The sequence below is a fragment of the Bison bison genome, unplaced genomic scaffold (assembly GCF_000754665.1).
Source record: "Bison bison bison isolate TAMUID 2011002044 unplaced genomic scaffold, Bison_UMD1.0 scf7180017864034, whole genome shotgun sequence".
NCBI lineage: Eukaryota > Metazoa > Chordata > Mammalia > Artiodactyla > Bovidae > Bison > Bison bison.
In genome coordinates, this window is record NW_011494606.1 from 4,363,549 (window position 1) to 4,391,363 (window position 27,815).

The following is a 27,815-nucleotide window of genomic DNA, read 5'->3' on the forward strand; positions in this document are numbered from 1 at the left end:
AAAGGTACTGATGGGTGGGTGGCTGCTTCTATGTCAAGTCAAAGTTTTCAGACCTGGATACTAGGGTTCCTTCTACCAGAAGTGGAATTTCTTAACAGATTGCCCAGCATGTGGTGAATATATTGCCTACCTGAACCCAACCTTTGTGGGTCTGTGACTCCAGGAGGCCAGTGTCAGTGGGATTTCTGTTGCAGCATCACTGGAGGTTTCACATTGCTCTGCAAAAGGTCTGGGGACTCGGCAGACTCATGCTTTGCCCATCCTTTCCTCTGCCTGGAATGACTCCTTGCAAACTCTCTATTAAAATTCAATCCAACCTCCAAAGGCCCTTTTCAAATGCTACTTTCTCCATATAACTTTGCACAGACCTCTGCAATTCTTTTCTGTAGTTAGTTTATTCTAGTTACTTGCATAGGCGCCTTACCCTCTGCAACACTGTCTGTGTGAGGCGTACTCTGTGTCTTCTGCTGAGTCTAGCACAGGACTCTGCACATAATAGTCGGTGTGTATCTACTGAATTCAGTTGTCTGCCTGCTTCTGCGATCTCTCAAGCTGATGTGGATGCCAATGATGAGAATTCTGAGTTAATTCTTTATGTAGTTTAAGGGCTATGCGCCAGAAAACAGTACCAGTTCCTGTGGATCCTGGCTGGCCTCCCCCAAATGTGAACATCAAGTGAATTTCTTAGTCCAATTTTAAGATATTTCCACTTAGAACAGAAAAACTGTAGCCATCTTAGGAATAACCATGCAAAGCAGAGAGAATTAAATAGCTAAACGGCTAAATGAGTTCTAACATTCTAGAGCCTAAACCTGAGTTTTACGTTTCACCTTTTAAGAATGACATGGTCAAAAACTACAAAGATGATGATTTTTAAGACTCAAGTATTCTTGTATGGAAGGCGACTGCCCCAAATAAAATGACAAAAACCACCTGAGCACTCGCCACACGCACAGCCCAGGCCCAGAGGTGTGGCAGATTCGGCACCTCTCCCTGTATTCTCATTTACTAAGGCTGAGACTTGTCAGGGACACTCTCAAGTTCATGTAAGAGTTTCTTGACGAGTCTGTAACTTTCGATATTCCTGTCCAACTTCACCTCTGATGTTCTCCCTTGGATCTAGAAAAGGCAGGCCCATAGGGAAATCTCAGCAATCCTGCAGTCTTCACAGCCGATGTGGCCCAAGCTGTGCAGACCATGTTGGTATCCTGCTGGCTGGAGTCACCGGGCTTGGGAGATAAACTGCTCTTTCTGTGAAAGGCAGGCCCCCACCCACAGTGACAAATGGGCTCTACAGTTCATGCATTCCAGAGAATGCTCTCAGCTTCCAGATGGGAGCACCGTCAAATAGGTTGTAGACGGAGAGAGAAAAGGAAAAATTAAAGCCATTAATATGCTGGAAGGAAGAGAGAGACTGGCTCCTTTAAGGGGATCCCTAGGATGTGACTCAGGTTCGTCAAGCCAGGGACAGCCCTCTCTTTCTTACCCCCAGGGGGTCCAATATTTGGGCTCAACACCCTTGACCGCAGAGGTATCACACGCACTCCTTTGTTCCTGCCCCTCACGGAGGCTGTGCTAAGGCAGGGTGTGCCTCCCTGCTGCTACACCTAGGGGAATAAACTCACTCAAATCAAACTGTGAGCAGTACCAGAAATAATGTGAAATTAAGTATAGGATGGTGCTTCCTGTGACTAAATTTTTCATTGCATCTTATTGATTTATTGATATTTATTAATTAAAAATGTGGGACAGCACACACCAGGGCATATAGTTGTAAAGAGATATATCGGAATATGTCTCCCTTGTCTCTCTCCACACACGCAGCCAGCCACGTATGCTGGCTTCCAAGGCACTGACAGCACCCGCCCTTCAGCCTTGTCTTTACGACTTGCCACCCTGGAGTGGTGTTCCCCACCAACACAGACATCCGGATGCATTTATGAGTGTATGTACGATCTGTAGATGTTTTATTTATAAGTGGCCAACTCACTGCAGCACTGAAACATGCGTTTACACATATATATCTGTTTTATGAAACCCTATTCCTTTGTTTTAATAGCTGAGCTATCCAGCCATAGCATGATAATGTACGAGGTAAATGGGTCTCCATCTCTAGAACCTGTTCCAAGTTTCCTCAGATGTGACTAACTGCATGAATTTCCCAACCATCAGAGACCTCCCCATCAAAAAAAAAAAAAAAAAGAAAGAAAGAAAAAAAAAAGATGAGTTTATTCTAGACATGCAACCTGCACAGTATAAATTGCAGGGGTTTTAGGGGTGAACTTTAACTTGAAACTACCCTGAAAACTGAGATTTTGCTCCAGGGGTAACATGAATAAGAAAACTACCTTCCTGGAAAGCACATATTATGTAAAAGGGAAACATACTGCTATATTATATTTGGGGATGAAAACTGTATTACACAGAAGTTTGGGTGTTTGGAGTATTTATAAGGATGAAATACAAAGGCTAAAAACCTTTGAATTGATATCATAAAATGCTTATTATTTAAAGTGGTGAGAGAAAACTGATCAGAATTCATCCTGACTGCAACAATCTAGAGACAAGGAATGGTATGCAAGACATCAGAAAGAGTAGACGATAATTATTATTTACCAATGCTCGACGCTAACGTTATTCTAACAGCTTGTGCGTTGTCAAATCAACAATCTGCACTAAATAAATGACCATTTGGGAATTTGTTAGGGAACGACTCTGTTCCTCTCCCTGCTTGACTAAAAACTGTCATTTGTAATCAAAGAAAGCGGCCTTGGAGCTGAGAACACAGCACTTGCAGCCTCACAGTTGCCTCTTTCTGAGGAAGGACTAAGGAGTCACATTTACTTGATCTTTTCCAGCCAATCTAATTTCATTCTACATGAATCCAAGAGCACGCCATGGCACACTCAGAACTTCCTCTAGGATTGCACTAAAAACTTAACATGCTGACTATCCTTTCTGTTACCAAGCCTCTGAATTCTGAGAAGCTGTAACAGCAAATAAGGGCAAGGAGTAACCTAGATTAACTTGGGACCCTTGAGTGTGAGGCAAACGCAAAGGATTCTGCATGAAGCTTCAAAATGGTGATGGGTTTTTAAGAAGTGAAAACTACTATCGGATGTGAGCTTCAAGAGCACCCACCCAAATGAAGTAAATTATACTGGCTTTCTGGAGTCTGTGGATACTTTAAATCTGTAACTAAAAAACATCCACTTACCATCAGTTCCTCAGGTGCCGGCCTTTCTTTTGGCTGCTTTCGCATGCTGTAAGAGAAAAACTCACATTATCCATATCACTTGTAAATCTGTGCAATAATTCCCACCACTGGCTATTTGCTCTGGAATTTGAATGTTTTCAAAATTTACCACGTTCAATTCTTGGTCAAGGCATTAGCATGTATTCTCTCCTGTTTATTTTGGCCTTCAAAATATCAGGTTTGGGGGGAAGCTCATGAATCAAAAATACAAAGTTTTTTTTTTGTTTTGGAGTTACTCTTGTAATGCAGACAATCAGTTTAAATTTATCCTAATTCTACTTTTGAAACGAATTATGAAAAAAAGCAGCAATGTTCTCTTCCTGACTTGGTTATCAATCATTTCAAATAAATTTAGGGAATAATATACTTCTTTTTTGGTAACTGGGATAAGACCATAATAAAAGAAATGTGACGATCAGGTCAAACGAGAAAACACCTCATTCCTTCATTACTACTCTGAATAACAAGTCATATATAAAAGGGGTCAGACATCTAGATAATGCTACAAAATTATAAATGGGTTATTACATTATCTTGTCTTTCATTTATTTTGGCTTCTCTGCAAGTTGATAATTCATTAAACATCTGTGGGGAAGTTAAGTTTGCTTAAAGAATCACATTCCTCTTGCAAAATATTTCATCTGACATACAACAGGCGTAATTAGTAGCTGCAGCATGTACTTAGCTAGGTGATGAAGCACCCACTCGTGGGACTGAGGTAACCATGAGTAAGCTGCTTAGGTGATGGCCAATTTATACTAAACTCAGAGTATCTGTGGGATGAAGTCATGAAAAGAGATTGCTGCTTCTGTTACCTGGAAAATCATAGACACTTTTTCTTCATATGAGTGAACCTCAAACAAGCAAGAAAAAAACCAAACAAACATACAATCTCTGCATTTGCTGACAACATTTTTTTTTTTTTTTAAGTAGAGATCTAATGATCATTTGGTAAATAAGAACCGTAGTTACGAACTGTTAATGACATGGAGGACATTTGCCTTCCCTATAAATAACCATATGCACCTCTCAAATACTGCATCCATTAGCAAGTAATTCAAGCTGTCTCACCAGTAGATTTGGTAACACTCCTAATCTGACATTCCAAAGTAGCTGTATCTCTTGGGAAAACAAGGCTATTACCCACTATCATTTCTGTTTCGGCTTGACATCTGTGGAAATTTCAACACAGGTTATCCCTCCCTCTGTCTCCATAAAACTTTAATATAACAGCTGATCAATTTTTTTGGACAGAAGGCAGGCAAGGCCCTATCTGCTCAGAATGGGCCCTACTCCCAGGTTGGTCCCAGACCACACAGCAAGATAAGCAGGGTGGTCAGGGCACAAACCCCACATCTTTGAGCAGGTGATACCCAAACCCAGCGCTCCAGGCAGCTCAGGAATTGCACGGTTTTCCAATGTGTACATTTCAAAATGGGACATTTCCATCATGTGCTTCTGTTACTAGGAATTCCACATAAAGAAAATAAAGACTAATACATATTTCTAGATAATGGTTCTAGTATTAATGAGCTTAGGATTCCAGTGTTTAACCAATATGTATGCTTTTTAACAACATGGCATGTTTTGGAAATAAAATGTTTGCAGAATGAAATTAGTTTTTACAAGCTATGGAATATTATATAAGTATTTTAAATAAACAGAAATAGTGCTAATAAAAATTTTAGAAGTTGGGGCTTAAAAATCTCTTCCCCACATATGTTTTGTATGGAATATAAACTACATAAGACATTTTTATTAAGAGGTAACATATTACACTTAGTCAAAAAGGTGATAAAGCTTGACATTTATATTAAGGAATATTTCTTGGTTTCACTTGAGCATCATCATCAGATGGCTCATGGGGGAGGGGGAGGGGAGAGTGTTCAGCTATTCCGGGTTAGCAAGGACTCCTGAGTGCACCTCTTGTGGCACCACAGGAACGAAGGGCTCGTCTTCCACTAGTGGACGTGATTCTGAAGGGGTGATGAAATGAGGACTTTAGGAAGCAGGGAAAGAGAAGTAAAAGCAGTTAGGAAGGAGTTCCAGAATGTGCAGAACGGCTTCTGATCAGTCGTGTCTCCTGCTTTAGGGCGGTCATCTCTATGCTCCCAATTTCCGTCTCCCTTTCCCTCTCTCTCCACGTCAGGGTGAGGGAGCAGGCAGGACGGTGGCAGTGGGGGAATTGAGCCTTCCAGGGCCACAGGGGTGTGTCCCAGTAGGGGAGAGGAGGATGATGTGAAAGGGGTAATAAAAGAAAACTCCATTCTATGGGGAAGAAAAAGGCAGACGGCTGGAAAAGAACCCTTACACCTGCTTCTCAGATGTAAAATGACAAGGGGTTGCCTAGAGACTCAGAGATTCTGTGGCCCCTTTGATCTAAATCCTGTGGTTTTCAGTACTTACAAAGGTTAAAGTGGGCCTAATGGAACCACGTTTTCATGGCCTCTCTAACATCAAAATTCACTGAAACGGGACACCAGTATTTTGTCTAAAATATGACCAAAGATAAAAGTTATTTACTGAAAATCCGATGAATTAATAAATTATTCTGCTTCCACTAAGTGACAGGCATTTTTATGGGTAACTTGAGGTCCCAATAAAAATAAGCTTCACATGTCTGTGCAACAGGGGCTATAAAATTGTGTATTTCTTAAACAAAACAAAACAACTGAACAGCAACAGTATCTGTGCTCAAAGAAGTAGCCTGATTCTCAGAAGTTTATTAAAACAGGAAAAAGCCTCTAAAGTACGTTTATGACCCTGTGTGTAAATAACGTTTACATAATTTGAACAATTCCTTCAGCTTTGCTGCCCCATCTGCCCAAGGCCCCGAAGTCCCTCCCGTCTCCAAAAGGAAGCAGGGAGAGCCATAAGGTCTCACGGAGCCGCCGAGTTAATGGCATGTATCATTTACATTGAGGGCATGGCATGTTTGCAAACAGGCTCACCACTGAGTGATGAAATGTACAAATGGCTCGGAGAACTCTCCAACCGGAAGGACGGGCGAATCCTGGGATGGAGGAAAAACAAGTCATCAAAAGTCACAGCAATTCCTTGTCTTTCTTTATACCCTCCACCCCTCATCCCAAAGAAGCAAATAAAGATGACTATATAACAAGGATTCACCAGCATGTGGAAAGGAAAATAAGGCTCATCCAATTAAAAAAAAAAACCGTCTATACTCTTTCACATTTATGTAAAAATGCGAACTTTAAAGCCACACACATTTTATAATGGTGAGAAACAGGAGAGCAGAGGGAAGGGAGGTGAAAAAAGGACAATGATAGCCACGGGGTAGGAAAGAAGGTACGAAAGTGTAAATGAGAAATTAATGATTATTTAAGTAACACACAAATGGTCGTGTAATTAACAAAGAGCTGTGAAATTATTCTTCTGTTGACCTTTGTTTCTTTTACTGGATTTGCTATTTATTTACACTTTCCTTTTTATTTACACGTATTAGTATATTCAGTTGCTTTTAACTGCTTGCCTTTAACTGAGTCCTGTGGGTCAGAGTTGGATTTTTGTTTTTTCTTTCATTTTAATAGAAAAGCTTTGAAAGGGGAAGAGCTGTTTACTAAAAAAGAATTTCAGCCTCTTTGCCAGTCTAGGCAAACTCATCACAGGAGAAAGCCACTGACTTAAGGACGCCATGAAAAATGCCCACTTTGACCAGTGGCAGAACTAGGGTGGGGATGGGAGTCACTCAAGAGAGCAGGAAACTGCACAGCAACAAACCACAATCACCATGTAACACAGGGAGCAAACCCCATTACCATTCGCAAAGGAGGGCTTTAAGAATTTAGGAGTTTTTCCAAGAATGACGGAGAGCGCCACCGTGTTTATAGTGTAGCAGCTCAGGATGTAATGAAATTACACTGCAGAGTACTTTAACAGTCATCTCATTAGACCTACAGTTGGAGCGAGAGAGCCACATAAAGTAGGCAGCTGCAAATGACTCTATTCTCATCTATTCTCATTTGCTATTAAAAATACCTTTCGGCGGCTTTTTTCCTCCCTGACATCCCTACACAAAGTGCCCTGCAAAGTATGATACATGCACCTATTTAAATTAACAAAGGAATGACTTATTTTAATCTCACTGTGCTTTGGAGTGCTTTGGCCATTTGGATGAGCAATATATCATTGCATACAACCTTCTAGCGCTGCAGGCAAGAAACTCAGAGCATGCAGCATTTGGTGGGAGCCAAACAATTTCTCTAGCACACAACTGTGTCAAATGCATGCATGTATTCATTATTGAGAATGAGAGGAAATAGCTTTGATGTAGTGGAAAAAAGAAGATGATAAAAGCACCTCTGCAATATGCGTGTCATTATCAATGGTGGCAGATAGATACAATTGCACAGCCTCCTCTGTGATTAGTAAATATACATATAATTGCTGTGGCCAATTATCAGAAAAATGAGATCGGTAATTACAAGACAGAAAATTAACTAGAACTCTTATTAAGGCTTTGTTTCCAATTCAAACAATTGGAAACTGGTGGAAAATACAATTAAATCAAAAGGAACTGAGGGGGTCAAAGCAGCCCAAAAAAAAAAAAAAAAAGAATGTGAACCAAACGTTTCTTAGTTTTTGCATATCTGTCCTCTTTGAATTGACTGTTCATCCAGAGGAGAGGTAGGCTAGTAATCATAAAGTTAAAATTCTCATCAGTAGAGAAAGGCTTCCAAGAGGAAAACAAAGGGAAATGGGAGCGAAATAAAATCTTGCCTAGTTCAAGGGATTACATGCAGGCGTTACATAGAGAGGACATGAGAAATGGGGGGCTGATGGAATAGTCTGCTCAAAAGAAACAAGGCATACAGTAACATGACAAGTCCTCGATAAAGGAACTATAAAACGGTCACGGAAGTCCTATCAGTTTGAAGAGCAAAAATAAAACATGATATCAATTTCAGCCCAGTCTGTTTTAGGAAAGCCATATATATCACCAACCTGCGAGATTCTACAAGGCCCAGTTCAAGAAGTGACGTTTTACTGCCTCAAACACTGTTAGTAAAAAGATATTTCAAAGTCTGAGGTACGAAAATTATGGACTCTGACCAGGTAGTTAATTTTTTCTAAGTCATTCCTTTCTGAAATTTTTGGGCACGTGGTAGTACTGGAAGTATCTGAGTAGCAGTTGCTTTAAGATGAATGTTTAGGGAAATAAAAGCCTAGTGTCTTAACGTGGCTGAACATTTACCAAGATGGTTAAAATTCTAGACTGGTTTTCTACAAAGATCCTGGTGTAAAACGTGATGCTGATGTGGGCCTCATTTCAAAGTATGATACCAAGAGTAAATTGATGAACTATAGGCAACTTGATGAAGATGTCATTTTAACATGGATGAGAGACAAAACGAGGGAACTGTGACATCTTTGCATGGGTAGTTAATTTTATTTAAGACCTGATATTGTAGCCTGTTAAGTTCCTCATAATATAAAACCAAGGAACACTGGGTGGTACCCATGAATAATTTATTTCACTTGTGAAAATGCCAGCACAAGTCGACTTTGCAGAACCACCGAGTGGATTTTCATCACAGTGGTGCCTGGAAAGAATCGGTCATCAAAGATGCAGGGGGAATTCTAATCTCACATGCATAATGCCAGATACTTCTTTTCATTTTAAAATCCATGTCTCTTGTGTATCTCAGAGGAGAATTTTCTGAGACACAGAAGACTGACTAGTGCCTGGGTGGGTGGGTGTCAAGAATGCTACATGTAGACATGGAGGCGGGGAGTCCTCGGAGAGCCTCCTCCAAACCCACAGAAGCACGCAGGCTGTTAACACCCCAGAGGAACAGACAGATCTGACAGCGGTCACCACGCTGAAGGACTTTTCAGGTATACTTTTCTTGTTTAAAAACAAGCTTAAAAGCAAGTAAAATTAGAAGTTAGTTTAGATCAGGATGCAAAAAAAATCTCCAAGAACCTGTCTATTCTGTTATCTAATTCCAATCTGTGCAAAGGGGATGGGGAGGCTCACAGGAAAGCTGCTCTGGCGTCTCCGTGGCCCCCAGGGAGGGCAAGCAGTCATCCACCTTAAAGTTAGAGCAAGAGAGAGACATACCCAAGGGTTCAGAGCATCTCTGAAGTCCTAATACTTTTGCTGCTACTTATCAGAAATGCTCTCTGTGAAACACGGGTTCAGGCAAAATGAAGAAAAAAATACATTCTAAAAATGTAAATTAGAGAAGCAGTTACACCAACAGCTCAGCACTGGCCGAAAGAGACTCTAAATTGTTAATAGAAGTCACTGTCTTTAGGAGCTTAGGTGCCACACCTCACCGTGAGGGCTTCTGTGGGACACTTCTCTGTTGAACTTCTGAGCATGGAGGTATGGAACAAAAACAGTGGATACAACCTTAACCACAAGTCATGACCTGAGATTCTGGTCCCAAATCAACTTTTAGTGTCCTGCTTAAAGGGACACAATTTCCTTGCAGAAGGAAATGGCAACCCACTCCAGTACTCTTGCCTGGAAAATCCCATGGACAGAGAAGCCTGGTAGACTACAGTCCATGGGATCGCAAAGAGTCGGATATGACTGAGCGACTTCACTTTCACGGGACACAAGCTGGATCTTGTTACAGAACAGGCAACTGATGTATTAAAAACTGCCGTGGCCATTTCAGTAAGCAATTCTGGTCATCACGGAGTACAGCCTTCAAGTCTCAGAGGTTTTGTGAACTACCTGGCCAGCCCCTCGTGCCAACGACTGCAGCGCAAGCAGGCGGCAAGCTAGGGAACTGTGAAGGACAACAGGAAGAAGGTTTGAGTGATGCCTTTGCCTTGTGAATAATGAACGGTTCAGGAAGGTCAACCCATTACAACAGCAACTGTTTAATTATTAATTATGCACAATCTATGAGCAAAAGGACAAGTTCAGAATGTTTAATGTATGCTAACTTCAGCTGGACTCTCTCTGGGCATTTTGTTATTAGCACTTGTCAGCAAGGTACTCAAGCATAAAGAAAGGTAAGCAGCAGAAAATCTGAGTGTGTGTATGCGTGCGGACCTGCAATGAGGAGGGGCAGGGAAGGAGGTCCAACTCCAACCACAGCTGCTAGTTCCGCTGCAGAGTAAGGATGCCAAAAAACTGCACTCTGTTACCTTGAGAACAGGCAGGTAAGTTGGACACTCCAAACAGAGACAACACAAATGAGAAAAACACTTTTGAAATTTGGTAGTTTTTCTATTATTCAATAGAGTCTTACCCCAGTGAAATGAAGAGTTCCACAAAAAAAAAAAAAAAAAGGAAATCATTATTTCAAAGGCATAGTTTTTTTTTAAACCATGATGTTTCTTGGCTTTAAAGGATCTGTGTTATTTATGTTCACACACATGCTAGTGTGCACCCACGCGCGCGTGCACACACACACACACACACTCAGTAGTGCATGTAAAACTGGCAGAATCTGAATAAACTCAGTGGATTATATCACTGTCAATTTCCTGGTTGTGATATTGTACTGTACTTCCAAACTGTTACCACTGGGGGAAACTGGGTTAAGGATGCACAGGATGTCTTTACATTATTTCTTGTAACTGCATGTGACTCTAAAACGATGTCAAAATAGAAAGTTTAAAAGTTAAGGAGTTTTTTTTTTTTTAAAACTCATTGAGGTCCAGGTTTTTAGTAGAGTTCTGTTTTGAATAATGGAGAAGCCTGGTATAACTATTCAATTGGAAAAAAGGTTGAGGAACCTTTGCTTTAAAAATGTACCTGAGGATTTAATTTTTGCCTTTAATTCATAATAAAAGATGACAATGGAATCTGACAATGATGTGGTGGTGAATTCAAACACTGATAGGCAGAGACACAAAATACTGTATAAAAATGATACAACCATTCATTACTTATTTATTGCTTCATTCATTCAACAATTTTCTTGACCCTCTACCATATCAAAGGTGCTTGGGTGGGCACTGCAAGATGACTGATACTTAATCTACACCCTGGAAGAATTAGTGTTGTTCAAGGAGATAAGATGTGCACTGCTAAGAATGATGGGGAAGAAACTAGGAGAGTCTAGAGGGCTGGAATATACCATCTTTGGTTTCCTACTTTCTTCCATCCTGACTGCCAGAGAAGCACCTAGGGGTGAAGGGACCTTGAACATCTTAGTCTGTGTTATGTTTCCTTCTCGTGTGCAAGAGACATTCCTCCAAACCAAGATTTTACACTTACTTGGAGTAAAACGGAAAGAAGATAGTAGGACAAATTCTCAAGAATCTCAAGGTGTTGGCCACACTAGTGAATTCTGAGGTCACCTGTGCTGTGATTAGTAGATTAAACCAGACAAGTTAAGCGAAATATGGCCATCCTTTCTAATAGCCTATTTATAGACTTCTTGGTGTCAAGCCATCAAGCCAATAGGTAATTAACATCAGACAGTCACCTATGGTCTGCCCAGAACTGAGAGCTATGCTCTAACATTTTAAAACTAATTCAAGCCTCATGTTCCTTTGGCCTGGCTCCTGCACACTGGCGTTCATACTGATTGGCATAGCTCTCCTAGCTTGCTCCATGTCTGTCCACAATGCTGAGGTGGAAGAGTGTCTGTGATTCCAGTGGCTTCATGTCAGACTGTGTACAACATTTTGCTTTATCAGATCTCAAGTTGTTTTTTGATCCTCCCCTGTTCACTGCCTTAAAGTGGTATCTTTGTGAAACAACTGGCAGGATCCACAGGGCAAATCTGCTCTTGACTGGGGAGGAAACCTTGCTTGCTCGGCCGGGGCTGGGGTGTGGGGAAGACACACACACAAACAAAAGAACAGAACCCTCGCCTTTAAAGGTCTCCACAGGGGCTTCCCTGGTAGTCCAGTGGCCAAGATCCTGCATTCCCAATGCAAGGGGTCCAGGTTCCATCCCTGGTCAGGGAACTAGATCCCACATGCTACAACTAAGGCTCAGCACAGCCAAATAAATACATATATTAAAAACAATCTCCACAGAAGTCATCTCCAAACCAAAAATCTACCCCTCTGAAGTGTAAGCCAATGGGAGATTCTGGGAAATTAGCTCAGTTTTAATATTTTGAAGGTTCTCAATGTTCACATCTGTAAGTTTCTGCTATAACCGACTGTAGCCAGTGGGGGAAAAAGGCAGTCACATCTCATCAGAGAGAGGTGGAAAATGGACAGACAAGTGCTCAGTCAGAGAGTAATTCAGCCTGGTTAATATATTAGTAAATCAGAATTCCACACCAGGCTTGTACAAATTCAATCAATGCTTGTTCAGAACACTTAGTTTACTTAAAAATGTGGCCACTTTGTCAGGGAACAATAAGTGTTTTGACCCTAAAGTCTATTTTTGATTTCACCATCAGATAGAACTGATCTCATCTGCAGGATGCAATGATGGACAGCACTGGGGTGAGAAAGAGGCTTTGAGTTTAGGAAGGCTTGCAGATGGACGTCATCAGAAAAGGAAGCCTCTGACCCTCTTCAGCTGGAGACCACGGAGCCCTTGTCTTACTCATCTCACTCCACATCAAGACTTGAGCAGAGAAAGTGAAAGATGATTCAATTTCCATGCCGGGTCACCCCATGCTCTGGGTTGCCAGAAGTGACAAATTACACGTGTGGGCGTTTGGGTGTGAAGTTCTATCCACTGGGTCCTGGCTGACAGTATCAGCTCATTTAACTTGTCTCAGGTGGACCTGGAACCAGGGGCAAAAGGCTAGAATTTTCACCACTGAAACATCCACCTTACCCGCAAACTGTTAAATCATAGGATAACCAGATACTAGCCAAGAGAACATCACGACCAGACGGCTTATAAAAAACACAAAATATAAATAAACAGTTCTAAAGGAACCTCTGAAATTTGAGATTATGCAGTCCCCACCCTCCTCCCCATTTTCTCCTAAATGTTTTGGCAGTTCTTCAGTACTGGGATAAAACAGAAGATAAACTTTGTCATTTATGTTAAAACTAACCCTTTCTTTTTTTTTTTTGTCATTTAAAAGACTTACATTTACTCAGATATTTTCTAAACATATGGCAAAGATCTTTGTGTTTCATAAAATTCCTTGAAAATTAGTAGGTGGAAAACTTGAAATGGATTAATCTCTTAAAACCATATTTGCAATTGCTTCTTTTCCCAAGTCAACGAACATCTTTTTTCCTCTTTTTATTTTAGGTCTCTTGTTGGTCATAAGCTATAGTTCACAGTATTGTTTAGAGGAGCCTATCTGATGGTACACACACATATACACACAGACACACTGACATTCATATCTGTCTTCCTTTTCAATGGGTTAGGCATAGCAGAAAGAAACATGTTTGTCTCACACCAAAGGGATTTCATTTACAAAAGTAAAACCTGTTATTGTTCCCTACCACTCTCCCTGTAGCCTCCCAATGCATTTCTATTGCTTTTTCATAAAACACTGGTGCAAATAATCAAGCATGACCACTGACATCCACAAGATTGAGTTTTAGGAACCATTAAATGAGCTCACCCTCGTGGGAAGCCTCCTGTTCAGGCCAGTCTAAAGGTAATTATTCAGCAATTCCTACCTGTGGTTTTACCTAGTCCCTATATAGTGTTTGAATTTCATATACTGGTAAGGTTAGTTTTTTTTCCTCAGGAAAAGTCCAGCTTACACATGTTTGATCCAAGACCTAAATTATAATGTTAATGTACACACTACCATTTCACCAGGCTCTATGTGTAGGAGTGCTGATTAAAAGCAATCTTAAAGGTAGATCATAAACTATATTAAACAAAAATGCAAGAGGAAAATCCAGGAGTGAAAGAGCTCTTAACAGTTCCTAAATGAAAGGAATTATTCCTTTTTTCATTGGTAAAGGGTTAACATTGAAACAGCTGAACTACATCCACATACTGTTCAAGGGCAAGAACCTGGCAGGTCCGTGTCCTGAAAAATCAACAAGCCAGAACGCTATCCAGATAGACTCAGGGAACTTGCTGAAATCCAAAGTCCCCATCACCACACTGTGTGTCCTCCTGAACGTTCACTCAACTGTTAGTTAAAATAATTACTGCTGGTGCCACCCACACTGCCAGCTACAGATACAGGAAAGAACAGAACTTCCAGCGGCTTCACGGTGCAGGAGTGTCGGCCGTATCTGCTTACACATTTTTATAAACCAATTCAAAGGTGATGTCAGCTGCGAGTCGCAGGTTGAGAATTGTATGTCAAATTGTGCCATACCTGGTCCCATACAATAAACACAAAGACAAGAGGACTGAAAGCTGGCTAAAGGAGATACTGAATCAGTTTAAAATTAGCCAGTATGAGAGGAACAAAGAGAGGAACAGAGGGGGAGGAAGGGAGAGGAAGTGAAAAAAATAGAACTACATACTGTGAAATGAACAAGTTCAGTTAGAACGTTCATCAGGATTTGGAAAATCATAATGCCATCTGCTACTCTGGACCTCAGAACATCAGGGATCTCATGGGCCCAGACGCTTCCATTTCCAGGAGGAAGGAAGGAGCTTAACACTCCCTGGAATGCTGCCTCCGTTCTGGAATGGAGGCAACACCCCAGCCGACCAGTTTGGACTCTTTTGAGAACATTTGTACAGCTCACAGACATGTTTCCCCTGGTTTAGGGAAAATTAACGGCAGGCAAAATGATTACAGCGACTTGGCAGTGAGGCAGAGCAGTGCCCCAGCCCGAGCTGCTGCGTAACTGACCCTGGCATCCAACGTGGGCTCGGGGTGTATAGGTCCCATCACGGTGGATTAAACGAGCACTGTCCTACGGCTGGATAAGACTTCACAATAGAGCAACACATGTTAAATGACAGCAGCCAAAACTGGCCCCACCAGGCAACTGCCCATTCACAGAAGCTATTCAAGAGCCTTCACCACCAAGAAATTAATTCATTAATAATACATCAGGCTTCGTGGACAATTCAAAGAAAACAACACAAAGCTACTTGTTCAATGACTGAAGATGCAGAATTTTCCCTGTCTAAAAAAACACACTAATCTAATTGACTTACCAAGATCAAGATCATAGGGATGTTTATGCTAATATTTTGATTAGTAAAAAATAAGTAAAAAAAAAAATCTATCCACTGAATTCATTCAGTGCCACTAAGAATAAAAATATATATATTTTTCAGCAGTAGCTAATAAAATCTGATTTTATATAGCTGTATTTAAAAATTATTTTTTCCCACTTTAAACGACTATATTTTTCAGACTATCAGGAAAATTTCTGTTTTTAACTTGCTTCTTCTGTTACATTTTAAAAATTTCCTTCCTTCTTTCTCCTTCCTCCCAACAACTCATAAATATGAATTAAATATAATTATAAATGAACAGAACATTAACTTTTGGATTACTGCTGTGTTTTGGTAGAATGTTAATGTCATTTCTAAAGAAACAGTTATTAAAAAAAAGAAACAGTTATTACTAAAAGAAAAAGTAATTACTAAAGGAATCATGGCCTTAATGCTAACCTATTTTCAATCTTCAAACCACTCAAACTGCATTAATTTAAACATACTAGACTTTTCAAAAGAAGTATTAGATTTCAAAAGATTGCCTTACATAAAAGAGGAATATCGGTTTTCAGGATCCCAATTATACATTCCCGACATTCTGAGACAGAGATCTGGTTAACAATACTGCAGGAGGATACAACTATTATGTATCTACTTGTATTAACTTACCAAGTTTCTAATGCCTCCCAGTCATTAAGTTGTACAAGTCACAAATAACATGAAATCCCACATCATCAACACCCATTTAAGCCAGTGGTTAGAGTGTCAGCCACTGTGGTGGGAAGCTCCAGGCAGGCATGGGTTGTCAGACAGCTCAGGCCATCGACTCTTGTCTCACTTAAACTACCTGCAATTTACGTTCTATGAAAGCAACCGGCCACCCTAGGATGCTGGAAGCAGGAAGGGTGGGGGTATTCCTTTTACTCTTGGCTAACTTCAGAAATCAGAATTATGGTGGAGGCCCTCGGGCGAAAAATGAATGGGTATTATTCCCTCTGGAGCTGGTTAATACCACTCTTTGAATTCCAAGGAGGTATTATGAGACAGCCAAGTTCACACATCCACACCCTTACCTCCACTCCCAGAAAGCACCTATGTGCATACCCTAGCAGCTTCCCAGTTAACCAGCCCTCAGTCAACCTAAGAAGGAGTGATTCTCCATGAAGGAATTTTTAAAAGGTAATAGTGGTTTAATAGCCAATCCTTTTGTATACATAAATCTTTCTAAAAGAAGTCAATCTCCTCCCTGCCAACTTAAACAGAATATGCAGAAGAGAATTCAATTCTTTTTTACAGGCATGGAGTCATTCTTATAGACAGTGCTGTGCTGTAATATACTTCTGCCCTGGGGGCATGTCTGCAATGCTTTCTAAGTTGTCTTCTTTTACAGTTTTGAAAAATAATCTCTCCCTTTGATGCCAGAATGTTCAGCTGTCACTTTTTGCTTCTATCAAGGCAGTTACAGTGTAATAAAAAGAGCTGTGTCCTTTGGCCCCCAGTTTCCTCATCTGTAAAACAGTGTAGTGGGAAAGCAATGTGACATTGGGAACACAGTGGAAAACAGCTGGTAAATCATAAAGGTTAAGGCCAGACTTGTGAGTTTTGATAAAGGACTGTATTTATTAGCTAAGTATCTCCTCATCATACACTATTACTTTTTGGATTTGGTTTTCTGAGTCTTAAAAAAAGTAGTAACTTCTTATAATTACACATAAATTTCATTCAACAAATACTTATGAATAGATACAGTACTAGGAAGACAGGCAATAAAAAAGCCTGGGAACTTAAAACTTTAGCTGATGTATTTCTTATAATTGAGTCTGAAACAGGAATTGATAGTTTTTCAAAAAATAACTTTATTTATTTTTGACTGTGTTGGGTCTTTGATGCTGTGTGGGTTTCTGTCTAGTTGCACAAAGCAGGGACTACTCTCTAGGTGTGGGTGTGGACCTCTTATGCAGTGGCCTCTCTTGTTGCAGAGCATGGGCTCCCGGCCACGTGGGTTTCAGGACCTGTGGCTCGTGGGCTCTAGAGCACAGGCTCAGTAGCTATGGCGTGTGGGCTTAGTTGCTCTGAGGCATGTGGGATCTTCCCGGATCAGGCATTGAACCCGTGTCTCCTGCATTGGCAGGTGGGTTCTTTACCACTGAGCCTCCAGGTAAGCCCGGAATTGAGTTTTGAACAAGGTGCTTAGTGCTGTCCTATGAACAAAATGCTAATTATCTCCTCTGTATGTGTGTGTCTGTGCCCCATCTCAGTGAGGCCCTGACTGCCCATGCCAAACACTTCTCCTCTGATTCCATCCTCCCACTCTCCCCTACGTCCAATTATTCACCAAATTCAGTTTATTCTATTTCCTAAACACCCTTCAAACATGCTAAGGCTGTCCTAGTGAAAAGTCTGCATACTTTCTGATCAAGACTATAAGCACAGTAGATTCCTGTTGTTCCCAATCCACTTTCCACAAGCCTGTCAGAGTGACTTTTCTAAAACACAAATCTGGTTCTGTTGATTCTCTGCTTAAAACCCTTTCACCCACCCCCTCCTCTTTCATTTCTGCAAATGCTTTTGGGTACAATGTTTAAAGATTTTTCTAAACCTGGCTGTTGCTTCATCTGTTTTAATACTTTGCCAAGCACTGCAGCCATGCTGAACTCCACATGAGCCTCAAGTATCTGTGAGGCCAACTCCTACTGGCCCTGGGGCTTCCTTTCTCTGTAGAGCCCACTGGTATATTACCACCCGCTTCATTACAAGCTCTCTTCTCTGTGTATCCCCTGCACCTTGTCTACACTTTGGGTACACATGGAATTTATAAGGGGGCTTCCCAGGTGACTCGATAAAGAATCTGCCTGGCAATGCAGGAGACGCTAGAGACTTGGGTTCGATCCCTAGTCAGGAGGATTCCCTGGAAGAGGAAATGGCAACCCACTCCAGGATTCTTACCAGGAAAATCCCATGGACAGAAGACTCTAGAATTTATTGGCTGCAAACATCATTAAATGCCTTATCATACATGCTCATTTATGTGAGTAGGTAAAACAGCAGTCACTGTACTCCTCTGAGAGCTCATCAAGTCTCATACCACTTACACTAGCTGCAGTTTAAAGCTGGTGATGGCAGGGAAGCCTGGCAGGCTACAGCCCATGGGGTCGCAAAGAGTCGGAAGTGACTGAGCGACTGAACTCAACTCAACTCATATATGATTGCTTACGAGCCTGTCCCCTTAACTAAAGCAGAGCCTACTGGCAATTGTATCTTAACTAATTCCCTATCCCCTGTACCTAACTCTGGGATTAATACAGGTTTACAGAATGATTGTTTGGGCTATAATCAGTGGTTTTCAAACTGTCATCTAAGGAACTCTAAGGACTTTTATGTGGTTGCCAGAGGTGGGATGGGGACAGTGTGGAGATCTAAGCTTCCTAACCTGTGATCAAACCAGAAAGGCCTCAAAGTTAAAATATATATATATACACACACACACACACACATATATATGTATATATATATTTTAACTTTCATGTGTCAAAGGACACCATCAAGAAAGTGAAAAAACAATCCATAGTATGGGAGAGAAGATTTAGAATCGAGTATCCAGAGTACATAAAGAACTCTAAGAACTCAAAACTAGTAATTTAAAAATAAAAAACAATTTAAAAAGAGAAAATGCACTTGAATAGAAGTGAAAAGAAGATATTCAAACAATTAATAAACACATGAAAATATGCTCAATATCATTAAGTCATAAGGGAAATGCAAATCAAAACCACAATGAGAGACTACTTCATATCCATCAGAATGACTACAATTAAAAAAAAAACAAAACTGAAAATAACAAGTGTTGACAAGAACATGGAGAAATCTGAATCCTCATACATTGCTGATGGGAATGTAACATGGTACAATTGCTGTAAAATGCAGTTTGGAAGTTCATCAAAAAGTGAAATACAACGTTAATACACATATAAGAGAAAACAAAGGTGTAAAGGATGTACAGAAAGAGTGTAATCGGGCCCACCACTGGATAGGCGACTATGGGTGACACGGCATTCTCCTGTACTTTACTTGCCTACGGTTTTCTAAACATGTACTACTTGGATAATATTAAGCAATAAACGCTGTTAAAATGAAAAAAAAAAAAAAGTTAAACAGGATTTTCGTGTGACCCAGCAATTCCACTATGGGGTACATATAACCAAGAGATTTAAAAACATACATCCACATATAAATTTGTACACAAATGTTCACAGCAACATTATTCCTGACAGTCAAAAAGTGGAAACAGCCCAAATGTTAATCAACTGATGAAAGACAGACAAAAATGTGGTACATCCATACAAGGGAGTGTTACCTGACCATAAATACGGACAAGTACCTCAACATGGATGTACCTTGGAAATATTACGTTAAATGAAAGAAACCAAACACAAAATGCCAGATATTACATGTCCAATTTTATATTAAATGTCCACAACAGGGAAATTCAGAGAGAAGGAAAATAGATTAGTTAGTGGTTGCCAGGGATTGGAGGAGAGAGAGGAACCAGGAGTTACTATTAACAGGTACTGGGTTTCTTTGTGAAGTGATGAAAATGTTCTGGAACTGAACTGTACACTTTATAAGAACGGATTTTATGTTATATAAATTATACCTCAATACAAATGTCAAAGTTAAAAAATAGAAAACAGAAATAAGTTTCTCTATGATGATCTGTACTTAGCAGTCCTTTTCAGCTGGACAGGACATTCCACACATTTATTCTGATGCCAGAACCACCCTTATCTTGATTACTGTAACTTGTAATATGTTTCAAACTCAGGAAGTTTGAATCCTCTTTGTTTTTTCTCCCTCTGAGATTGCTTTGGATACTCTGACTCCTCTGCATTTCCATATAAATTCTGGGATCAACTCGTTCATTTCTACAAGAATCCACTGGGATTGTATTGAGTCTTTAGAGCAGTTGGGAGGTACTGCCATCTTAACAGCACTAAGTCTTCCATTCCATGAATCTGGGATATTTTTCTGTTAAAGTCTTTTAATTTCTTTCAAAGATGTTTTGTAATTTTCAATGTGGAAGTTTTCTACTTCTGTTAAATTTATTCATGACTATTTGATCATTTTTGATGCTAACTAACTTGAATTGTTTTCTTAATTTCACTTTTGAATCACTCATTTTGGGTTACTAATATGAAGAGTTACAACTGATTTTTCTAGCTGTGGCAAGCAGGGGCTACCCTCGAGTTGTGCTGTGCAGGCTTCTCACTGTGTGGTTTCTCTTATTGCGGAGCACATGCTCTAAGGCTCTAAGGCTGCAGGGGTCTGTCATGAGGGCTCTGTAGTTGCGGCTCGTGGGCTCTGGACCACAGGCTCAGCAGTTGTGGCACATGGGCTTAGATGTCCTGTGGCATGTGGAGTCTTCCTGGACCAGGCAGGGATTGAACCCATGTCCCCTGCATTGGCAGGCAGAGTCTTAACCACTGGACCAGCAGAGGAGTCTCACAACCAATTTTTGTGTGTTGATTTTATAACCTATTATGTAGAAGATACTTCTGATCATGACTTACAGGAATTCACTTTTTCCTAGTAAAAGGAATAAGTAAACAGAGGTATATATCAGAAATTTGTTAACTGTCCTGCTGAGCACCTACAGATGTTAGAGAGAAATTTATTTTTAGCTGTAATATGCTTGAAACACATATATATACACTCAGTAATAATCCATTTTTTTTCTGGCTGTCATATTTTAGATATCCTGAACATTATGAAATACATCTGTGAACTCAAAAATGACTTGCCAGACAGTTTCAAGCCCTTCTGTCTGACATTGGACCTTGTGAACTTCTATTCATGCTTTAGGACCTAGCTTAAATGCCACGTCTCCTCAAGGCCCTCTCTTAATCTACCCCCAGAACACATACTCTTCTGGTAGAACAAACCCTCCTGTTTCTGGGTTGTACAGTACTCACCCTATGCGGAAGCATAATTACTCATTTCCGCACCATTATCTTTTCCAAGTCTGTGGCTGGGTAGGCTCACGGGGGAAGTGCCCACTTCAGTCTTTGTAGTTTCCAGCACCTCAATTCACTGATTTCCTGGCTGGCTCCAGCCAGCCCTGGATTTCAGTGACTCAGCTATCACCTCTCTGTTCCCATCTACCATCACCAGTGTGGCCAGTCCTTTGTTGCCAGTCAAACTGGGAGCCCAGGTGCTAGGGAGAGCTCTGGATGGCTACATAGCCTCCTGGGTCCTGGCACACCGCATTGGCCCAGGATCTGCGACTGTGCCTCTGCCTTTCTACCCTGACTCACCTAATTTGCAGTTGACCTGGGAGCCTTGCCCAGAAGCCCAATTCCCTCTGGTCTTGGAGGCTGTCCTGAGCATGGTCTGGTCAACTTGGGCTAGTATACAGTCGGCACTTTTGAGAACTATCTGCTGAAATGAATGAACACATGTCCACTCATTTTACTTCATCAGTCTTATTTGCTCTTCTCAGATGAGTGTGTTTGACCTTACACATAGCACTTGGGTATCCAATTTCATTTGATACCTTTCAGTTTTGCTATCAGTCACTGTGAGGAGTGTAAAGACTGAAGACAAGATGATCAGATCATCAGGCTAACAAGGAGTCACTGACAAGAATGTTAGTAGTCACTAACAAGTCAAGTCACCACAGAAAACAGAGGTGATCACAAGAGAGAACACAAGAAAAGCATGAAGCAGATCAGTATATCCTTGTAGGGCCATTTAGTCTGGGAGCAAATGGTTCTATACACCTCAAAAAGCCCAAGCATACTGCTGAGTGCCAAAGCAAAATAACACAGGCAAAATGGCTAGGAAATTCACTAAAAGAGAAAGGCAGGATCCCCACAATTCTATAACCCTATAGGACATCAATACATCAAAGTTTAGTTCAGTGCTGTGTTCAAAACATGGACCTGAGTCATCAAGAAAAGGTTACGATACAATGAAACCTTTATATCAGTGAAAAATGGAACGCACCACACTTTATCAATAGGGTGCCAAAAGCAAAAACATTTTAGAAACATTCTTTCTTTCTTTTTTTTTTTTGATGTGTTCATTTACTTTAATAACACTACATTTACCATCTTATCACCATGGAATGTAAATTCAGGTTAGACGAGAATTCACAAGTACAACAAAGCATTCTGTGATATACCAAAGTTTGTATAATGTCTGACCAAACCAGCTTGCTCATCAATGACTTCCATTGTAGGGATTTTATTTAGTTGATGATACTTTTGGAGAAAATAAACATACTGCACACATTTAAAAAGTGTTTTTCATTTACCTTTGCATTAGCACTTAAAATACATGTTTCAAAATAATTTAAAATTATTCTAATATAACAGCAGCAAAATATAATTCTGCAATTACTAAAGAGCTAAAAGGGATCCACAAGTTAAGTTACTCTCGTGTTTATGATTCTAAAATAAATACTACTTCAAAGTGGCTCTGTTACCAGCTTTTTAGTTTTGGTTTAAAAACACACACAGACTTGCAGGGAGGTTTATAATGTTGTATTCCATGCACTGTTCTGAAAGGGTTCCTCAAGAGCCAACCAGCCCTTAAAACAGTACTCAGTCCACAAGGCCGTCAGAAAGTTACATTAACTGGGGTAAATAGGATTCCTACATTACATCAAAAGCATATGATATTCTGCAGCAACTGGGAGCATTTTCAGGATTGACATGTTGTCTTCTTTAGAACTAATTTCAACAGAAGAGTTTAAGAAGGTGGACAGGTACCACTATCAAGTGTATTTAAAAGTGACATGTTTCTTTTGTGCTGGTCTGACTCCCCTGAATGACCTAGCTAGTGAACTAGTCACCAGTAACTTGGTCACCAGGCAAATCAAGCCTGCAAGAAAGGAGGCCAATTTTCAAATTACCATGTTCTTGTCTGACCCAAACAATTTATTTTCAGCATAAACATATAACCTCAATATGAGATGTCTAACTAAAGCAAGCACCACCAAGACGACCAAGACAGCATCTCCTCTTCTAAGGTTTAGGTTTCCCCCAGAATTCTTGATACAGGGAATAGCCCATACCAAGAGTCATTGGCTCCCACACAAAGCCTTGGGCTGCCACACGCATGTGGATCAGGTGAACAGACATTTTAGTATGTCCCCTGCTCTTCAATCTATATAATCCATATGCAACAATTGCTGCAAAACCTGCCATTCCAATGGGGACAAATGGTGCCTCTCTAGCTTTTCGGATAAGTTTAGATCCCTGATCTTCATCATATGAAGAAAGAGAAATATCTGTGTCGCTTGACATAGTGATTGAAGACTCTCAGACAACTTCAAGACGTTTCAGGTTCCTACCGTATTCTCAGAAACATTCTTTCTAAAAGCGCACATTTTCTCACTGATGTCAGAGCTTAAAGCAGTTATCAGTTACCTTGACAGTAAGGGCCCCCTTATCTCCCAAAGACATCAGATGGCCAAGGCAACACGGCACACACAGACACACAAGACTGACAGCAAACTGCAGTACTTTACAACTCAGGCATTCAAGGACTTGCAGTGGACCTCGTTATAAGTTTTACAGTAAGAAGTTCTTTTGAGAGAAGCAACTCTGAGGCAAATACGGTGACTCTAAGACAGCACTCACATGCTGAGTTAGCCAGGTCCAAGCTGGATAAACTGCACCCCTCTCCCCCTGCCGCCCTCCTGGTTCTTTGGCTACCCTTCCAGTTCCTATTCTGTGGTTCAAATTTCATGTTCATGGCTCTTACTCCTCTGGTTTAACTTTTGGTGTCTTCTATCTGGATCTAAAATGGCTAACTCGCTTTGTCCCACAATTCCATCTCCTGACTCCCAACTCCTGAGGTTCACCCCTGGCTACTCTAGCACCACCTCCTATCCACATGATGTTGTTTTATTACTTCTTCATTCTTTGCCAGGCCATGCTAGGAGGTCAAGGGACAGCCACATAATAATAAATAAAGTACATTACACTGGGCTTTGCTTATTAGCTATTTTGTACATGACTCCAAATATACCCATCTTATCTGAATTACATTCCTTTGAGGGTGGTCCTTTTTGATTGTTAATTTTTTCCTAAGAGAAACAGTATAGGCTCATTGGAGAGCCATTTTATAATGGGGTATATTCCATACCCAAGGAGTAAGATGGTTCAAATCCTGGCTGGTTATACTGACTCAGAAATAGAAGCCCTAAATGTCAGATGTAAATGAAGATAGATAGTTAATTGTCCTCTGGGATCCACAAGGGCAGACTTAGCCATTATATTAATAGAAGAGGTTCTCAAACTCTATTGTGCAAAATTACTTGGGAAGCTAGGAAAATGTAGATTCCTGGGCTCCGTTCCTAGAAGGTCAAATTCAGTGATTTAGGTCCAAGAGTCTGCATTTTAAACAACTGTCTTAGATAATCCTGATGTAGTTAGTCCTTGAACTACCCATACCCTTTGAGAAGCACTGTTTTACAGCAATGAGAAATCTAACAACCGTGGGACAAGCACAGTAATGAAAGGATCCCACCAAACCCTCCTTTCTTAGAAGCTATGACGCACCTTGCCTAAGGCAGGTCATCTGGCCAACTCATTCCTAATACTCTTATTACCAACCATCAGCTGGTTCCAAGATCAACTTCCGTTTGTTTTAAAGATATATGTGAATTTCCCAAGTCTTCATAAAAAAAGATATCAATGTTTTTAGATAAAACGGGAATAGATGTCTTAAGTTACAGTTTTCTCTCACCTGAGGAAGAAGCACTATAAAGAAAAACATACTATTTAAGTTATAAGCTATTGTCCTTCATCACACAGACCTTCTCTCCTTAGAAAATCTCCCTATGATGATTTCAAAAGTCTCAAGATTTTGCCCAACTCAAACAAGTAAAATATTTTACATTTAATAGCAATCACTGCTACTTTAAATAAGGAATACAAATATCCACTTGATCCAGAAAATCTTCAAGTGAGCGCTCCAGCAATACCTGTATTATTGGAGAATATATCTGTACCTGAATGTTCTGATGCCCAAGAGTCTGGCAGACCAAGAACAGTAGAGCCCAGGAAATGTGGCAGGCTGCGCACTTGACTGGGTAGGCCAAATTTCCCGGGACACTTTCCTAAGCAATCCTGAAGGGGGAGCTCAGGAAAATCAGTTTAATTAGGAGAATTCTGATGGGGATGGGAGGCCTTCAGAATCTAAGATGACAGAAGACATTGATGAGCTGTTAGATCCAGGAGGTCTGTCTGATATTTGAGATAATGGGGCCTCCATTTGTTTCCGGATGGTGCCTTCATTTTTGCACTAACATGGTTTATGGCTTGCATGGGATATATGGACTGACTGATGCAGCCATTAAGGATGCTGGAGCCCATTCTTACTATTGTTGTGATATGTGTATGTGTTTGTTTTTTTCCTAGGAGGATCTTTATTTTTTCTCCCAAATCTCATAACTGGTTATACAGATGTTTAATTGAGAGGAATAATTATGAATTACGATTTTTTTTCTTTCAAACTTTCCTATCTGAAACATTTATCGCCTTCACTACAGGCATTTCAAATATTGTAAAATTAAAGTTTAAAAAATAAACACTGCTAGCAGGCGAGCCCAAGCCCAGAAAAACTGTTTCTACAAAACATCAATGTTTCTTAATTGGAATCGTATATACCATAAGACTGCTAATTTACAAAAAAAAAGGAATTCAAAGTCAGAGTCAAAAGTAGAAAGCTGACTGAGAATGAAATTCAGGTAGCTTAACTCCATGAAGGCAAAGGGACAGTGAAACTTGATGGATAAGGATGATCAGAGGTAGGGTGACTTAACATGTGAGAATACCAGTTACAAGCACAAAAAGTCAGGAGTATGTTCAGGGGAAATGCCTAATGAGGAATTAAAGCTGAATTGTTGACCTAGAGCTTTTCAACGCTTTTGTCACTCTGCTATGCTTTGGGTAAGTAAAGCAAGGAGGACAAATTTTATCCAGCTTATTTCTGCTGTTCAACTCTGACCCTTGTCTACTGAATGACTTTAAATATCTGTTACAGAAAAAAAAAATGGTACCACTTTAATTTCCGGCTCCATCCCCATCTGGCCAGAGAGAGGATAAATTAATATTATCATGTTTTGTCTTTAGGGCTTCTGATACCCCCAAGGACCAGCCTGTAGGATAGTCTGTTTTGGCAGAGATCCTCAGCCGGCATCAGAAGAGCGGGATTCAGGACAAGGCCAGTTCACGTAACACAGCTCAGAGCCATACAACACAACTTGCTCTGAGGATGTTGGGCACTGTGCTTCATTAGGAAACAAAATATAAGCTTTCCACACCATTAGGAATGACTTTAGGAGTGAAAGCACATAAGACGATGCCTCACCTCATCAACAATGCACTGCAGAAGCTGGAGAGGCTGCAATGGGAAAGAAGAGAGGAAAAAGTATTAGCCTCTATGCAATATCTTTACAGTGGAGTGGAAAGAAAAAATCATTAATGCAATAAAATATAGCAAGATTAATCAACAACAGCAAACTCTTATAAAAACATTGATGCTCAGGATGTTCTATTATTTCTAATGGTACCTAATCTAATACAGGCAGTTAAAGGTTTGCATTTTCTTCAAAATGCAATTTGCTAAGTTTAAAACAAGGCATTCAAGCATGCAAAGGAAGCAGCCATCAGGAAAAAGAAAAGTGAATTTTTTTCTGAACTCATAAAGCTTACCATTAAAGATCCCTGGTTTTTCTGAATCTGAAAAAAGGCAATATGTAATTAGCATGTCATAATCAAAATGACTCACTTGGACACATTATGATCACTGAGAGAAAATTATTGCATTGCTGGTGGCAATTTGTGGGCATGTGTTAACACAATTTACATAATGAAAATACACAAATGTTAATAGCTCGCTTCTCATTTATAGGCGAAAGTCAGCAGAATGTTAATTTCACACAACACTTTTTAGTACCCTCCAGGTTGTATTAGAATAGGGAGAAAAACCATAATCCATTTCAAAAGGCTGTTTACGATTCAGATATAAATAATGTTTTATATTGCTAGATTGTGAACACTGGGCTTAATGTTGCAATCATTGCTAATGTTATGAAGCTCACTCTTTTTAAATTAAAAACCGATTTATTTAAAATTGAAATTAAATCATAGTCAGAAATTAGAATTTTGGATTCCTGCCAGTGTCTGCTCACAATCCCCTATTTTGTGAAGAAAACTTTAATTATGTGGTTGAAGTATTTGCCTCTGACTCAAGAGTGGGTGAGGACTCCACCTTTTCCAAAGTTCCTCCAGCCTGTTTCCAGGGCAGCAATGCTTTCTGGGAAAATCAAATGCACGCAAGTTTTAACACTGCTTTTTAGGGGAAGAGAGCTGAGTCAAAGAGGAATGCCTGTTCTGGAGGCAGGATGCTCACACAGCTAACACCGATAAACCACATCTCTTAGAAAGTCACTAAATTAATAAAACATCCACTTAGTAGTTAAAGTATTAAACACTTAAGTGTCCCTCCTCCTCCAACCACCCCCCTAAAAAAACTGCCTTA

At 40.3% G+C, this 27,815-nt stretch overlaps 1 protein-coding gene and 1 pseudogene across 2 annotated transcripts in view; both read right to left on the reverse strand.

Moving 5' to 3' along the window:
• Positions 1–27,815, reverse strand: part of MAP2K5 (mitogen-activated protein kinase kinase 5) — a 270,714-nt gene that overhangs the window by 40,190 nt on the left and 202,709 nt on the right. Inside the window, exons 18-22 of one of the 2 annotated variants that reach the window (XM_010834516.1) lie at positions 27,546–27,590; positions 26,987–27,013; positions 26,643–26,675; positions 6,208–6,269; positions 3,218–3,263 (exon numbers count right to left, since the gene is read on the reverse strand). In XM_010834516.1, coding sequence (XP_010832818.1) covers positions 3,218–3,263; positions 6,208–6,269; positions 26,643–26,675; positions 26,987–27,013; positions 27,546–27,590 — 213 coding nt within the window. The remainder of the gene's footprint in view (positions 1–3,217; positions 3,264–6,207; positions 6,270–26,642; positions 26,676–26,986; positions 27,014–27,545; positions 27,591–27,815) is intronic. The other variant, XM_010834517.1, reaches the window with a different exon arrangement.
• On the reverse strand, positions 20,747–26,620 carry LOC104984665 (annotated as a pseudogene).